Here is a 15,623-nt window from a genome sequence, read left to right as displayed (position 1 = left end):
GCAGCCTACCTGGAGCCTACCTGCAGCCTACCTGGAGAGCCTTTTGGGCTGTTAGAATTATTCGATCGGTTCCATCACACCAGCCAAGCTCAATCAAACACAGCTAAAATATTTGAAAGATTTCAAATACTCATATAACCCTGGTCTGCTGATGAGTTGACGACAGACTTTATGTTGGCTCACCGGCCAAATGTCCCCGGCTCACTGCCACCGAGTGCCTGAAGAAGGACTGGGATGGCTCTGTGTGGAGAAGTGAACGTGCTGGCTTGTCACGAAAAAGCAGCAAGCCTAGCCAGCCAACAGAGCCCTAAGGATACCAGGGAGACTGTGTCTGTGGGGTAGACTGGGGAGGGGGGGGGGGATCTGTGACATGTGAATGACAACGTAGACTACTGGCTGATAGCTTGTCACGAAGCATTAAGGTGCACACCTCCCAGTGAGGGACACAGGCTTTCCTAGTCCATGGAGGGGAAGCCGGGGCACTGAATGTCCCATTACCCCGTAGCATGGAGAAGACTCGCGCTTGAGTCTTTTTCGTCACATTTCCCCGTAGCATGGAGGAGACTGGCTTTCCCAGTCCATGGAGGGGAAGCCGGGGCACTGAATGTCCCATTTCCCCGTAGCATGGAGGAGACTGGCTTTCCCAGTCCATGGAGGGGCAGGCGGGGCACTGAAACCCAGTTAAATCCCACTGCAAACTCAGATGAAAAAGGGCAGTGTCCTGGTGAACCAGGTTGTCAGCAGGCTGATGACTACAACCAAGGCCCGGGCAGTGAACGTGCTGGACTGTCACAAAACAGTGCGCCTTTACCCAGCCTGGCCAGAGAGCAAGTTAGGGAGACAAACCGGACGGTCAGTCGAGGGCAGGCAGACCCACTGAACTCACCACCATTGTTTCTCTTCAGTCAGACACAGTTCAGTCAGATTCATCCAGGGTCATATTCATTAGTACACACGGTAGCAAATCATTTTGCAATGGAAAAAAGAAAAAAGTGCTTATTTTATGGTTCCAAATTCAGGTAGATCCCTCCTTGTTTTGGCTCGTTTACTTCCTAGTGAATAGACCGAGCTGAGGTAGCAGGGTCCAGGGACAACAGGGGCTAGAAATGAACAGCCATGGATGCTCACGCTATGGGTTCTTCTTCATGGGAGTCTTGGAATAGGCCTATCTAATATTAAAAAGGTGGAAGCTATGAGAATTGCAACATCACTAGGCTGCATTCAAAACAAATCTCCATCCCCCACATCCCATTTCCCGTAACATGGAGGAGACTCGCGCCTTAGTCTTTTACATCCCATTACCCCGTAGCATGGAGGAGACTCGTGCCTTAGTCTTTTATGTCCCATTACCCCGCAGCATGGAGGAGACTCGTGCCTTAGTATTTTATGTCCCATTACCCCGCAACATGGAGGAGACTCGCGCCTTAGTCTTTTACATCCCATTACCCCGCAACATGGAGGAGACTCGCGCCTTAGTCTTTTACATCCCATTACCCCGTAACATGGAGGAGACTCGCGCCTTAGTCTTTTACATCCCATTACCCCGTAACATGGAGGAGACTCGCGCCTTAGTCTTTTACATCTCATTACCCCGTAACATGGAGGAGACTGGCTTTCCCAGTCCATGGAGGGGCAGCCGGGGCACTGAAAATGGCAGTGTCCTGGTGAACCAGGTTGTCAGCAGGCTGATGACTACAACCAAGGCCCGGGCAGTGAACGTGCTGGACTGTCACAAAACAGCGACTTTCCCAGCCTGGCCAGAGAGCAAGTTAGGGAGACAAACCGGACGGTCAGTCGAGGGCAGGCAGACCCACTGAACTCACCACCATTGTTTCTCTTCAGTCAGACACAGTTCAGTCAGATTCATCCAGGGTCATATTCATTAGTACACATGGTAGCAAATCATTTTGCAATGGAAAAAAGAAAACAAGTGCTTCTTTTATGGTTCCAAATTCAGGTAGGTCCCTCCTTGTTTTGGCTCGTTTACTTCCTAGTGAATAGACCGAGCTGAGGTAGCAGGGTCCAGGGACAACAGGGGCTAGAAATGAACAGCCATGGATGCTCACGCTATGGGTTCTTCTTCGTGGGAGTCTTGGAATAGGCCTATCTAATATTAAAAAGGGGGAACACCTGGAACGTATCCCAAAGGTGGAAGCTACGTGAAATGCATCATCACTAGGCTGCATTCAAAACAAATCTCTATCCCCCACATCCTATTTCCCAGTAGCATGGAGGAGACTCGCACTAGAGTATTTTAGGGGAAAGGGGAACACCTAGTTCTGACAAGGTAAAAATGTGTTGTTCTGCTCTAGAACAAGGCAGTTAACCCACTGTTCCTGGACTGTCATTGTAAATACGAATTTGTTCTTAACTGACTTACCTGGTTAATTCAAATGTCAAAAATAAATCCCACCTTTTTTTACTAGGCATGTCAGTTAAGAACACATTCTTATGTGGATAGTGTGTTGATATCCCTAATATTCGATGAACATTGCTTTTTAATTCAGTTAAAGTTGATTAAAATACAAAAAAATACAATTATCCATCTAGACATGGTGGCTTTACCAATACTATGACCATTTAGGAACATTTACAAACCTTTGTCTCCAAGACAGGTAGTTCCTGAGTGGCGCAGCACTCTAAGGCACTGCATATCAGTGCTAGAGGCGTCAACACAGACCCTGGTTCAATCCCGTGCTGTATCACAACCGGCTGTTATCAGGGGTCCAACAGAGAGGTGTACAATTGGCCCAGTGTCGACCAGGTTAGGAGAGGATTTTGCTGTTGTAGGCCGTCATTTTAAATAAGAATTTGTTCTTAACTGAGTTGCCTTGTTTAAATAAAATGCAGAGAGAGAAAAAGACAATCAGAGAGAGAAAAATAAAATAAGGGTTGAAGATATCAGGTATAGAAGACCTACCTGTAAGTGTTGGATAACAAATGAGGGACAAGAAGATGAGTATTGGGCAACTGCTCGTGCAGGTGTTGTCCTTCATTCATCCAGATGATTGTGATTTTGGGTCCACCACCTGCACCTTATCAACACAGTAGAGGGAGATTTTGTAACAGTCTCCAGGCAGGTTTTAGGAAGACAAGTTGAACAAATTAACAACAATAGCAGTACAGAAAATGTGAATCAGCTTTCAGATAATGTATTAAAAGTTGTGTGGTGTTATGGTCATTGTTGCGTGGCTTCTTATCCACAGAGGACCAGTGTGGTGTTATGGTCTGGTCATTGTTGGATGGCTTCTTATCCACAGAGGACCAGTGTGGTTTTATGGTCAGTGTTGCGTGGCTTCTTATCCAGAGGACCAGCATGGTTTATGGTCGTTGTTGCGTGGCTTCTTATCCACAGAGGACCAGTGTGGTGTTATGGTCATTGTTGGATGGCTTCTTATCCAGAGGACCAGTGTGGCTTTATGGTCATTGTTGCATGGCTTCTTATCCACAGAGGACCAGCATGGTTTATGGTCGTTGTTGGATGGCTTCTTATCCACAGAGGACCAGTGTGGTGTTATGGTCATTGTTGCGTGGCTTCTTATCCATAGAGGACCAGTGTGGTGTTATGGTCATTGTTGGATGGCTTCTTATCCAGAGGACCAGTGTGGTTTTATGGTCATTGTTGCGTGGCTTCTTATCCACAGAGGACCAGTGTGGTGTTATGGTCATTGTTGGATGGCTTCTTATCCAGAGAACCAGTGTGGTTTTATGGTCATTGTTGCGTGGCTTCTTATCCAGAGGACCAGTGTGGTTTATGGTCGTTGTTGCGTGGCTTCTTATCCACAGAGGACCAGTGTGGTTTTATGGTCATTGTTGCATGGCTTCTTATCCACAGAGGACCAGCATGGTGTTATGGTCTGGTCGTTGTTGCATGGCTTCTTATCCACAGAGGACCAGTGTGGTTTTATGGTCGTTGTTGCATGGCTTCTTATCCAGAGGACCAGTGTGGTGTTATGGTCATTGTTGCATGGCTTCTTATCCAGAGGACCAGTGTGGTTTTATGGTCATTGTTGCATGGCTTCTTATCCACAGAGGACCAGCATGGTGTTATGGTCTGGTCGTTGTTACATGGCTTCTTATCCACAGAGGACCAGCATGGTGTTATGGTCTGGTCGTTGTTGCATGGCTTCTTATCCACAGAGGACCAGCATGGTGTTATGGTCTGGTCGTTGTTACATGGCTTCTTATCCACAGAGGACCAGCATGGTGTTATGGTCTGGTCGTTGTTACATGGCTTCTTATCCACAGAGGACCAGCATGGTGTTATGGTCTGGTCGTTGTTGCATGGCTTCTTATCCACAGAGGACCAGCATGGTGTTATGGTCTGGTCGTTGTTACATGGCTTCTTATCCACAGAGGACCAGCATGGTGTTATGGTCTGGTCGTTGTTACATGGCTTCTTATCCACAGAGGACCAGTGTGGGTTCTTTTTTTTTGTTTTTATAACAAAGCAGTAACACACCTGATTCAAGTAAGCATGTCTTTCTTGAAGTCTATGATTAGCTGATTAGTTGAATCAGGTGTGTACTGGTTGGCAAGAACAAAACTCTTAAGTCCACATTGATCTCTTTAGATACTTTTGGACTTGTGGATACCCTGTTATAAGTGCTATTTTCATGATGAATAGTAATGATCAGTTGTTTTTAATAACTGTTGGGGAGATTCATATAATATAATTTTACAATCCGACAAAGATCAGCAAAGGTAAGTGAAGATTTATACTGCTATTTATGACTTTTGTTGACTCCACAATTTGGCGGGTAACTGAGGTAGTGAGGTCCGCACAACGCATCACCGGGGGCAAACTACCTGCCCTCCAGGACACCTACACCACCCGATGTTCCAGGAAGGCCATAAAAATCATCAAAGACAACAACCGCCCGAGCCACTGCCTGTTCACCCCGCTATCATCCAGAAGGCGAGGTCAGTACAGGTGCATCAAAGCTGGGACCGAGAGACTGAAAAACAGCTTCTATCTCAAGGCCATCAGACTGTTAAACAGCCACTACTAACATTGAGTGGCTGCTGCCAATTACTGACTCAACTCCAGCCACATTAATAACGGAAAAATTGATGTAATAAATGTATCACTAGCCACTTTAAACAATGCCACTTCATATAATGTTTACATACCCTACATTACGCATCTCATATGTATGTACTGTACTCTATACCATCTACTGCATCTTGCCATCTTGATGTAATGTATCACTAGTCACTTTAAACAATGCCACTTCATATAATGTTTACATACCCTACATTACTCATCTCATATGTATGTACTGTACTCGATACCTCCACTGCATCTTGCCTATGCCGTTCTGTACCATCACTCATTCATAAATCTTTATGTACATATTCTTTATCCCTTTACACTTGTGTGTATAAGGTAGTCGTTTTGGAATTGTTAGGTTAGATTACTCGTTGGATATTCCTGCATTGTCGGAACTAGAAGCACAAGCATTTCGCTACACTCACATTAACTGCTAATCTGCTAATCATGTGTATGTGACCATTAACATCTGCTAACCATGTGTATGTGACCAGTAACATCTGCTAACCATGTGACCATTAACATCTGCTAACCATGTGTATGTGACAAATAAAATTGGATTTGATTTAATTTATGGTGTGTGTTTGCCTAATGTGTGAATCCTTAAAGAGATGGGTGGGGCTAAGGGCTTAAGATGGGTGGGGCTAAGGGCTTAAGATGGGTGGGGCTAAGGGCTTAAGATGGTTGGGGCTAAGGGCTTAAGATGGGTGGGGCTAAAGGTGTGAACGATGCTGAATGGGTGTAGACAAAGAAGAGCTCTCCAGTAGGCGTACCAAATTATTTAAGGACCATCTTCTTAAAAATTGAATTACTTTCCCATTCTTTCTCAACTGCAGTCTATGATATACCAGTCTCTACTCTTATCCAATGTAAAAAAAAAAAAAAGCATTCATATTTTTCTACATAAGACCGAATCGGTCGGATAAGTGGTAGTGGCACACACCTAATTTGTTGTGAAATCTGCTGCCTTGGGAATCAATAATAAAAACAAATAGAAATACAAACCCGATCGATCATCATCTGGACCTGAAAATAGCTGAGAACCAACGACACTCCCCATTCAACCTGAGAGGATCTGTAGAGAAGAATGGGAGGAACTCCCAAAATACATGTGTGCCGAGCTTGTAATGTCATACCCAAGGCTGTAATCAACAAAGTACTGATTAAGGGTCTGAATAATTCTACATTTACTTTGTCATTATGGGGTTTTTAATATTTTTTAGAATGAGGCTGTAACGTAACAAAATGTGGAAAAAGTCAAGGGGTCTGAATACTTTCCGAATGCTCTGTATATTAGATATATAGTTTATATTATATATTATATATGTAGTGTACATTAGATATATTGTATATAGTATATATATATATATATATACAGTATATCACAAAAGTGAGTACACCCCTCACATTTTTGTAAATATTTGAGTGTATCTTTTCATGTGACACTGAAGAAATGACACTTTGCTACAATGTAAAGTAGTGAGTGTACAGCTTGTATAACAGTGTACATTTGCTGTCCCCTCAAAATAACTCAACACACAGCCATTAATGTCTAAACCGCTGGCAACAAAAGTGAGAACACCCCAAAGTTAAAATGTCCAAATTGGGCCCAAGTAGCCATTTTCCCTCCCCGGTGTCATGTGACTCGTTAGTGTTACAAGGGCTCAGGTGTGAATTGTGAGCAGGTGTGTTAAATTTGGTGTCATCGCTCTCACACTCCCTCATACTGACTGGTCACTGGAAGTTCAACATGGCACCTCATGGCAAAGAACTCTCTGAGGATCTGAAAAAAAATAATTGTTGCTCTGTGAGAGTGGAGCCAACTCTCAATGTTCAAAATACACCAGACACTCATTTATCCACAGAGAATCAACAGTTTTAAAAAAAATAACTGTGGATTAAATTTCGTTACAAGCGCATAAAAGTAATTGACAAAATTTAGGACATCATCATAAAAATATTAAAGGATATTGGACCACCACAAGCTGCCAGAACAGCTTCAATGCGCCTTGGCATAGATTCTACTGGTGGACCTTAACCAAGCTAGGAAAATGCACCCCACACCATAACATCAACTTTGTACTCCTCATTTACTCAAGTGTTTCCTTTATTTTGGTAGTTACCAGTATGTCTGCCGTCAGGAAGGCTGCGGTTTGGACAGCATGCATATCAAATACACAGCTTGTTGTGGCTATAGACATATAATCTATAGAAGGGTTATGGAACCTCTAGCCCTGGCAATTTAACTGTTAAACTCATGGGTACACTGGCAAATGGCTGCCAGTCCTGATTTGAATGGGAACTTCCATCGATCGATTATATTTCTATGTTTGGTTGCGGTTGTCTGCTTCTCTTTTGCAAATTTCAATATACAATCACGGGACAAACGTACAATTTGGAGAGCAAATGCCTACAACAGAAAAGAGAAGACTAATCTGTAGATTGTTTTTTTTTTTAAATGCCTATGATCTCCTAATCCGGCCCCATACACTCCGTTTCACACAGACAAACAATCCCAGTCAAAAGTTTTAGAACACCTACTCATTCAAGGCTTTATCTTTATTTTTACTATGTTCTACATTGTAGAATAATAGTGAAGACATCAAAACTATGAAATAACACATTTGGAATCATAGAGTAACCAAAAAAAAAAAATTGTTAAACAAATCAAAATATATTTAATATTTGAAATCATTCAAGCAGCCACCCTTTGCCTTGATGACAGCTTTACACACTCCTGGCATTCTCTCAACCAGCTTCATGAGGTAGTCAACTGGAATGCATTTCAATTAACAGGTATACCTTCTTAAGAGTGAATTTGTGGAATTTCTTTCCTTCTTGAGCCAATCAGTTGTGTTGTGACAATTTAATTAAGGGGGTATGCAGAAGATAGCCCTATTTGGTAAAATACCAAGTCCACATTATGGCAAGAACAGCTCAAATAAGCAAAGATAAACGACAGTCCATCATTACTTTAAGACATGAAGGTCAGTCAATACGGAACGTTTCAAGAACTCTGAAAGTATCTTCAAGTTCAGTCACAAAAACCATCAAGCGCTATGATGAAACTGGCTCTCATGAGGACCGCCACAGGAAAGGAAGACCCAGAGTTACCTCTGCTGCAGAGGATAAGTTCATTAGAGTTACCAGCCTCAGAAATTGTAGCCGAAATAAATGATTCACAAAGTTCAAGTAACAGACACATCTCAACATCAACTGTTCAGAGGAGACTGCGTGAAAAGGGCCTTCATGGTCAAATTACTGCAAAGAAACCACTACTAAAGGACACCAATAATAAGAATATACTTTCTTGGGCCAAGAAACACGAGCAATGGACTTTAGACTGGTGGAAATGTGTCTTTTGGTCTGGAGTCCAAATCTGAGATTTTTGGTTCCAATCGCTGAGTCTTTGTGAGACACGTTGTGGGTGAACGGATGATCTCAGCATGTGTATTTCCCACCGTGAACCATGGAGGAGGAGGTGTAATGGTGTGGGGGTGCTTTGCTGGTGACACTGTCTGTGATTTATTTAGAAATCAAGGCACAGCATTCTGCAGCGATAGGCCATCCCATCTGGTTTGGGCTTATTGGGACTATCGTTTGTTTTTCAACAGGACCATGACCCAACACACCTCCAGGCTGTCTAAGGGTTATTTTACCTAGATGGAGAGTGATGGAGTGCTGCATCAGATGACCTCAAACCAAATGAGATGGTCTGGAATGAGTCGGACCGCAGAGTGAAGGAAAAGCAGCCAACAAGTGCTCAGCATATGTGGGAGATCTTTCAAGACTGTTTGAAAAGCATTCCATGTGAAGCTGGTTAAGAATATGCCAAGAGTGTGCAAAGCTATCATCAAGGCAAAGGGTGGCTATTTGAATAATGTCAAATATCAAATATTTTTGATTTGTTTAACATTTTCTTTGGTTATTACACGATTCCATATGTGATATTTCATAGTTTTGATGTTTTCACGATTATTCTACAATGTAGAAAATAGAATGAAAAATAAAATAAAAACCCTGGAATGAGTAGGTGTTCTAAAACTTTTGACATGAAGTCCTCTACACTTTATACCTCCTTAACGAAGAGGATCATGGCATCCATGTCGTCATATTCATAATAGATCATTATGATATTCATTATAGATCATTATGATATTCATTATAGATCATTATGATATTCATTATAGATTATGATATTCATTATAGATCATTATGATATTCATTATAGATTATGATATTCATTATAGATCATTATGATATTCATTATAGATCATTATGATATTCATTATAGATCATTGTGATATTCATTATAGATCATTATGATATTCATTATAGATCATTATGATATTCATTATAGATCATTATGATATTCATTATAGGTTATGATATTCATTATAGATCATTATGATATTCATTATAGATCATTGTGATATTCATTATAGATCATTATGATATTCATTATAGATCATTATGATATTCATTATAGATCATTATGATATTCATTATAGATCATTATGATATTCATTATAGATCATTATGATATTCATTATAGATCATTATGATATTCATTATAGATCATTATGATATTCATTATGAATCATTATGATATTCATTATAGATCATTATGATATTCATTATAGATCATTGTGATATTCATTATAGATCATTATGATATTCATTATAGATCATTATGATATTCATTATAGATCATTATGATATTCATTATGGATCATTATGATATTCATTATAGATCATTATGATATTCATTTTAGATCATTATGATATTCATTATAGATCATTATGATATTCATTATAGATCATTATGATATTCATTATAGATCATTATGATATTCATTATGATCTAAAAAGCAAAACAGAACCTATATCAAGATCAGCACTCCAACTCTGAGATGCTTAAATGAATATAGGCTATTATAGGATCATGGGATATTAGACAAAGAAGTAGAAGAAGAAGGAAAAGACTGGAAACTTCATTAAATAGTACCCACAAAACACCAGTCTCAACGTCAACAGTGAAGAGGCGACTCAGGGATGCTGTCCTTCTAGGCAGAGTTGCACAGAAAAAGCCATATCTCAGACTGGCCAATGAAAAGAAAAGATTAAGATGGACAAAAGAACACAGACACTGGACAGAGGAACTCTACCTAGAAGGCCAGCATCCCGGAGTCGCCTCTTCACTGTTGATGTTGAGACTGTTACTTAGCATGTACTATTTAATGAAGCTGCCAGTTGAGGACTTGTGAGGCGTCTGTTTCTCAAACTAGACACTCTAATGTACTTGTCCTCTTGCTCAGTTGTGCACCGGGGCCTCCCACTCCTCTTTCTATTCTGGTTAGAGGCAATTTGCGCTGTTCTGTGAAGGGAGTAGTACACAGCGTTGTACGAGATCTTCAGTTACTTGTCAATTTCTTTCATGGAATAGCCGTCATTTCACAAAACAAGAATAGACTGATGAGTTTCAGAAGAAATGTCTTTGTTTCTGGCCATTTTGAGCCTGTAATCAACCCCACGAATGCTGATGCTCCAGATACTCAACTAGTCTAAAGGACAGTTTTATTTATTTTTTAATCAGAACAACAGTTCTCAGCTGTGCTAACATAATTTCAAAAGGGTTTTCTAATGATCAATTAGCCTTTTTAAATGCTAAACCTGCATTTGCTAACACAACGTGCCATTGGAACACAGGAGTGATGGTTGCTGATAATGGGCCTCTATACACCTATGTTGATACTCCATAAAAAATCTGCTGTTTCCAGCTACAATAGTCATTTACAACATTGACAATGTTTACACTGTATTTCTGATCAATTCTGTTATTTTAATGGACAATTTTTTCCAACTTTTCTTTCAAAAACAAGGACATTTCGTAGCGACCCCAAACTTTTGAACGGTTGTGTTAAATATCTAATATGAGGAACGATTTGGAAAAAGACATAGTTGTTTTGGTATCGTTGGTTGTAAAATATCTAATGATAGACTCCAGTAAATATCTAACGATAGACTCCAGTAAATATCTAATGATAGACTCCAGTAAATATCTAACGATAGACTCCAGTAAATATCTAATGATAGACTCCAGTAAATATCTAACGATAGACTCCAGTAAATATCTAATGATAGACTCCAGTAAATATCTAATGATAGACTCCAGTAAATATCTAATGATAGACTCCAGTAAATATCTAATGATAGACTCCAGTAAATATCTAATGATAGACTCCAGTAAATATCTAATGATAGACTCCAGTAAATATCTAATGATTGTCTCCAGTAAATATCTAATGATAGACTCCAGTAAATATCTAATGATAGACTCCAGTAAATATCTAACGATAGACTCCAGTAAATATCTAATGATAGACTCCAGTAAATATCTAATGATAGACTCCAGTAAATATCTAACGATAGACTCCAGTAAATATCTAACGATAGACTCCAGTAAATATCTAACGATAGACTCCAGTAAATATCTAACGATAGACTCCAATAAATATCTAATGATAGACTCCAGTAAATATCTAACGATAGACTCCAGTAAATATCTAATGATAGACTCCAGTAAATATCTAACGATAGACTCCAGTAAATATCTAATGATAGACTCCAGTAAATATCTAATGATAGACTCCAGTAAATATCTAATGATAGACTCCAGTAAATATCTAATGATAGACTCCAATAAATATCTAATGATAGACTCCAGTAAATATCTAATTATAGACTCCAGTAAATATCTAATGATAGACTCCAGTAAATATCTAACGATAGACTCCAGTAAATATCTAACGATAGACTCCAGTAAATATCTAACGATAGACTCCAGTAAATATCTAATGATAGACTCCATTAAATATCTAACGATAGACTCCAGTAAATATCTAACGATAGACTCCAGTAAATATCTAACGATAGACTCCAGTAAATATCTAACGATAGACTCCAGTAAATATCTAACGATAGACTCCAGTAAATATCTAATGATAGACTCCAGTAATCAGTAAATACAAAACATATGGGAATATTATATTTTATTGTTTCACTCTTTCATATCTGTACAAATACCATCACCCTTTGTATGTACATATGACATTTACATTAAAAAAAATACAAAACTACAGACGTCTAATTGTATTTCTCTTGTGATGTTTGAAAATAAAAAAATGCATTCTGAAAACAACAACAACAGTGGAAAAAAAAGAAAGCATGTTTGATATGCTACATACGTACGTCTCTGTAGCATCCTAGTCAGGTGATCTCTGCAAGAGCAATATCGAACAAAACATTGGCAGCACACAACATTTGTTCACGGCACATTTTCGGACAAAATCAAGTGTTGTCCCAAAAAAAAAACATATATTTTCTAACATGTATTATATATAAAATACTACTACTGAGTGACTTCTGGGTAAAACACTCCATTGGGAAACCGTTTGTAGAGGAGTAGCCTCACTAATATCACCATATCCTGATTGCCAGGTGGTTTCTGCTCTTTTGCCAACTCATGTACTTGTCATGCCAAACAATAGCTCGACAATAATGGAGTAAGGCAAAAGATCTGGGACCAGGGGCTTACCAGCTATAACCACGTTGCACCATACGAAAGCACCGTTCCACCGCAGAACAGACAAGAATTCCCTTTGGCCAGTTACAACGAGGTGTAAACAAGAAAGCAGAAACATTTTCTGTATATAAACGATTGACAGATAAGATAGATAACCCATAAATAAACACGTAGGAAGGTTAAACATGGAGTTAATGTGTGAATGATAAACATCTGTGATAATAAAAGTTCACGTGAACATAAAGCAGATTTGATTTTTTTTGTCATTTTTTTTTTACGGCTCAGGGAAAAACGATGCCATTTACAGAAAGAAGATGGATACTTAATAAATAACACTGCTTCTCTTTGGAGAAATATATGTCTTCATAATATAAAAAAAAAATAATGAAAACTAAAAAGAACCATGATAAAAAATAAAAAACAAACTGGTGGTAGAAATAACATGGTAGATAGTAAGTACAGTGTTTAACTGTATAAATTATAAAAACACAAACCAAATGTATAAATAAAACATCTAGAACTGAACTAAATGTATACTTTTGTCTCTTTAAAAAATATATATATAAGCATACACATGTGGACTGTACAGTATGAACATGGTTCCAGGCCCTTGGACTGTCCCTCTAGTGCAGACCAGGCAGGCAGATAGATAGACAGTCTATCCAACCAATAAGGAGGGGAGGAAGATAGACTATCCACCAATGAGGAGGACAGGTGGATATGATAGACAGCCTATCCATCCAATAAGGAGGACAGGTGGATATGATAGACAGCCTATCCATCCAATAAGGAGGACAGGTGGATATGATAGACAGCCTATCCATCCAATAAGGAGGACAGGTGGATATAATAGACAGCCTATCCATCCAATAAGGAGGACAGGTGGATATGATAGACAGCCTATCCGTCCATTAAGGAGGACAGGTGGATATGATAGACAGCCTATCCATCCAATAAGGAGGACAGGTGGATATAAATCGTGTAGTCCTGATCTTCCTGCTCCTCCTCCTCCTCCTCCTCCTCCTCTTCCTCCGGGGCTTCTGTAATGGCTAGATGGGAGAATATATGGTAGCTGTTGTATAGATAAGGACCACAACAGCAATGTAGCAGAAGAGTATTTATCTAATTGTTCTCAAAAGCCCCATGTCCCTCCACGAAGCCCCAGTATAGCCTCGTGGTGCTGTTATGTTTCAGGGCCGAGAGGGGACTTGGCACTGAGTCATCCATCCCATAATGATGAGACATTGTTTACATAATCTAGGTCTAGGACGCCAGGGCTATGACAGCAGAGCAGCGAGTGGGAAAGGGAGGGGGGGAGGGGGGGGGGGGTCAGGGGTCAGGGGGCAGGGCGATCTGAGGGGTTGAATGGATCAGGTCTTTTTTTTGGGCAGCAGAATCCTGAAAGCAGACAGTCAGACACACAAAAGTGTTTTTGTTTATGTTGTAGGGTTTTGCTGGTTTCGTTCTCATGTTTCTTTATGTTTCTCCGTTTGTCTCAGACACAGTACAGTTGCTGCCATTGGGCGGAGAGTCTCTATGTGTCGCAGCAGTTTGACCTACGACCTCTACCAAGCGGGGGGGGGGGGGGGGGGGGGGGGGAATAAGAAAGCAACACAAGCGACAGACAGTCCCTCATCATCCAATCCAAATGGATGTTCGTGTTTGATAGGCAACAACACATTCACGACAATTAGCACACAGGGAAGTCAATGCATATAGATGGTATACATGTTAATTGACTACTGGCAGACAGAGAGAGACCGAGGCGAAGTATGAGTAGTCATTATTCATTCCCATTTCCATTCCTTTCAATTCAGGAAGCAAACTGACATTCCAATTCCAATTCACTTCAATGCTTTTCAGTAAAACAACATTTGGAATTTTAATTTAGTTCATTTTCTTTAATTGACTGGAATTGTAATGGATTTGACCGCAAACCTGGCTTCCTCTGTTTATTATCTGCAAATTGTAAAGTGCCACTTTCCTCCTCTTTCATTCTGACTCTATATTACATGTTATAGCAGAGTGGTGTGTGTTTTCATTCTGACTCTATATTACATGTTATAGCAGAGTGATGTGTGTTTTCATTCTGACTCTATATCACATGTTAGCAGAGTGGTGTGTGTTTTCATTCTGACTCTATATTACATGTTATAGCAGAGTGGTGTGTGTTTTCATTCTGACTCTATATCACATGTTAGCAGAGTGGTGTGTGTTTTCATTCTGACTCTATATCACATGTTAGCAGAGTGGTGTGTGTTTTCATTCTGACTCTATATTACATGTTAGCAGAGTGGTGTGTGTTTTCATTCTGACTCTATATCACATGTTAGCAGAGTGGTGTGTGTTTTCATTCTGACTCTATATCACATGTTAGCAGAGTGGTGTGTGTTTTCATTCTGACTCTATATTACATGTTATAGCAGAGTGGTGTGTGTTTTCATGCTGACTCTATATCACATGTTAGCAGAGTGGTGTGTGTTTTCATTCTGACTCTATATCACATGTTAGCAGAGTGGTGTGTGTTTTCATTCTGACTCTATATCACATGTTAGCAGAGTGGTGTGTGTTTTCATTCTGACTCTATATTACATGTTATAGCAGAGTGGTGTGTGTTTTCATTCTGACTCTATATTACATGTTATAGCAGAGTGGTGTGTGTTTTCATTCTGACTCTATATCGCATGTTAGCAGAGTGGTGTGTGTTTTCATTCTGACTCTATATCGCATGTTAGCAGAGTGGTGTGTGTTTTCATTCTGACTCTATATTACATGTTATAGCAGAGTGGTGTGTGTTTTCATGCTGACTCTATATTACATGTCAGCAGAGTGGTGTGTGTTTTCATTCTGACTCTATATTACATGTCAGCAGAGTGGTGTGTGTTTTCATTCTGACTCTATATCACATGTTATAGCAGAGTGGTGTGTGTTTTCATTCTGACTCTATATCACATGTTATAGCAGAGTGGTGTGTGTTTTCATGCT

General features: G+C 39.9%; 1 protein-coding gene across 4 annotated transcripts in view; it reads right to left on the bottom strand.

The window, feature by feature from the left end:
• Positions 1 to 12,090: 12,090 nt before the first annotated feature.
• Positions 12,091 to 15,623, bottom strand: part of fst (follistatin) — a 28,073-nt gene continuing 24,540 nt past the window's right edge. For 2 of the 4 annotated variants that reach the window (XM_036979142.1, XM_021604949.2), the window contains exon 6: positions 12,091 to 13,687. In XM_036979142.1, the coding sequence (XP_036835037.1) occupies positions 13,581 to 13,687 (107 nt within the window). In that variant the 3' untranslated portion in view covers positions 12,091 to 13,580. Of the gene's footprint in view, positions 14,204 to 15,623 lie in introns of all 4 variants that reach the window. The other 2 variants (XM_036979139.1, XM_036979140.1) reach the window with 2 other exon arrangements.

The sequence above is a fragment of the Oncorhynchus mykiss genome, chromosome 6 (assembly GCF_013265735.2).
Source record: "Oncorhynchus mykiss isolate Arlee chromosome 6, USDA_OmykA_1.1, whole genome shotgun sequence".
NCBI classification, from domain to species: Eukaryota; Metazoa; Chordata; class Actinopteri; order Salmoniformes; family Salmonidae; genus Oncorhynchus; species Oncorhynchus mykiss.
Note: the sequence above shows the minus strand (reverse complement) of the source record. Positions and strands in the feature narration are given on the sequence as shown.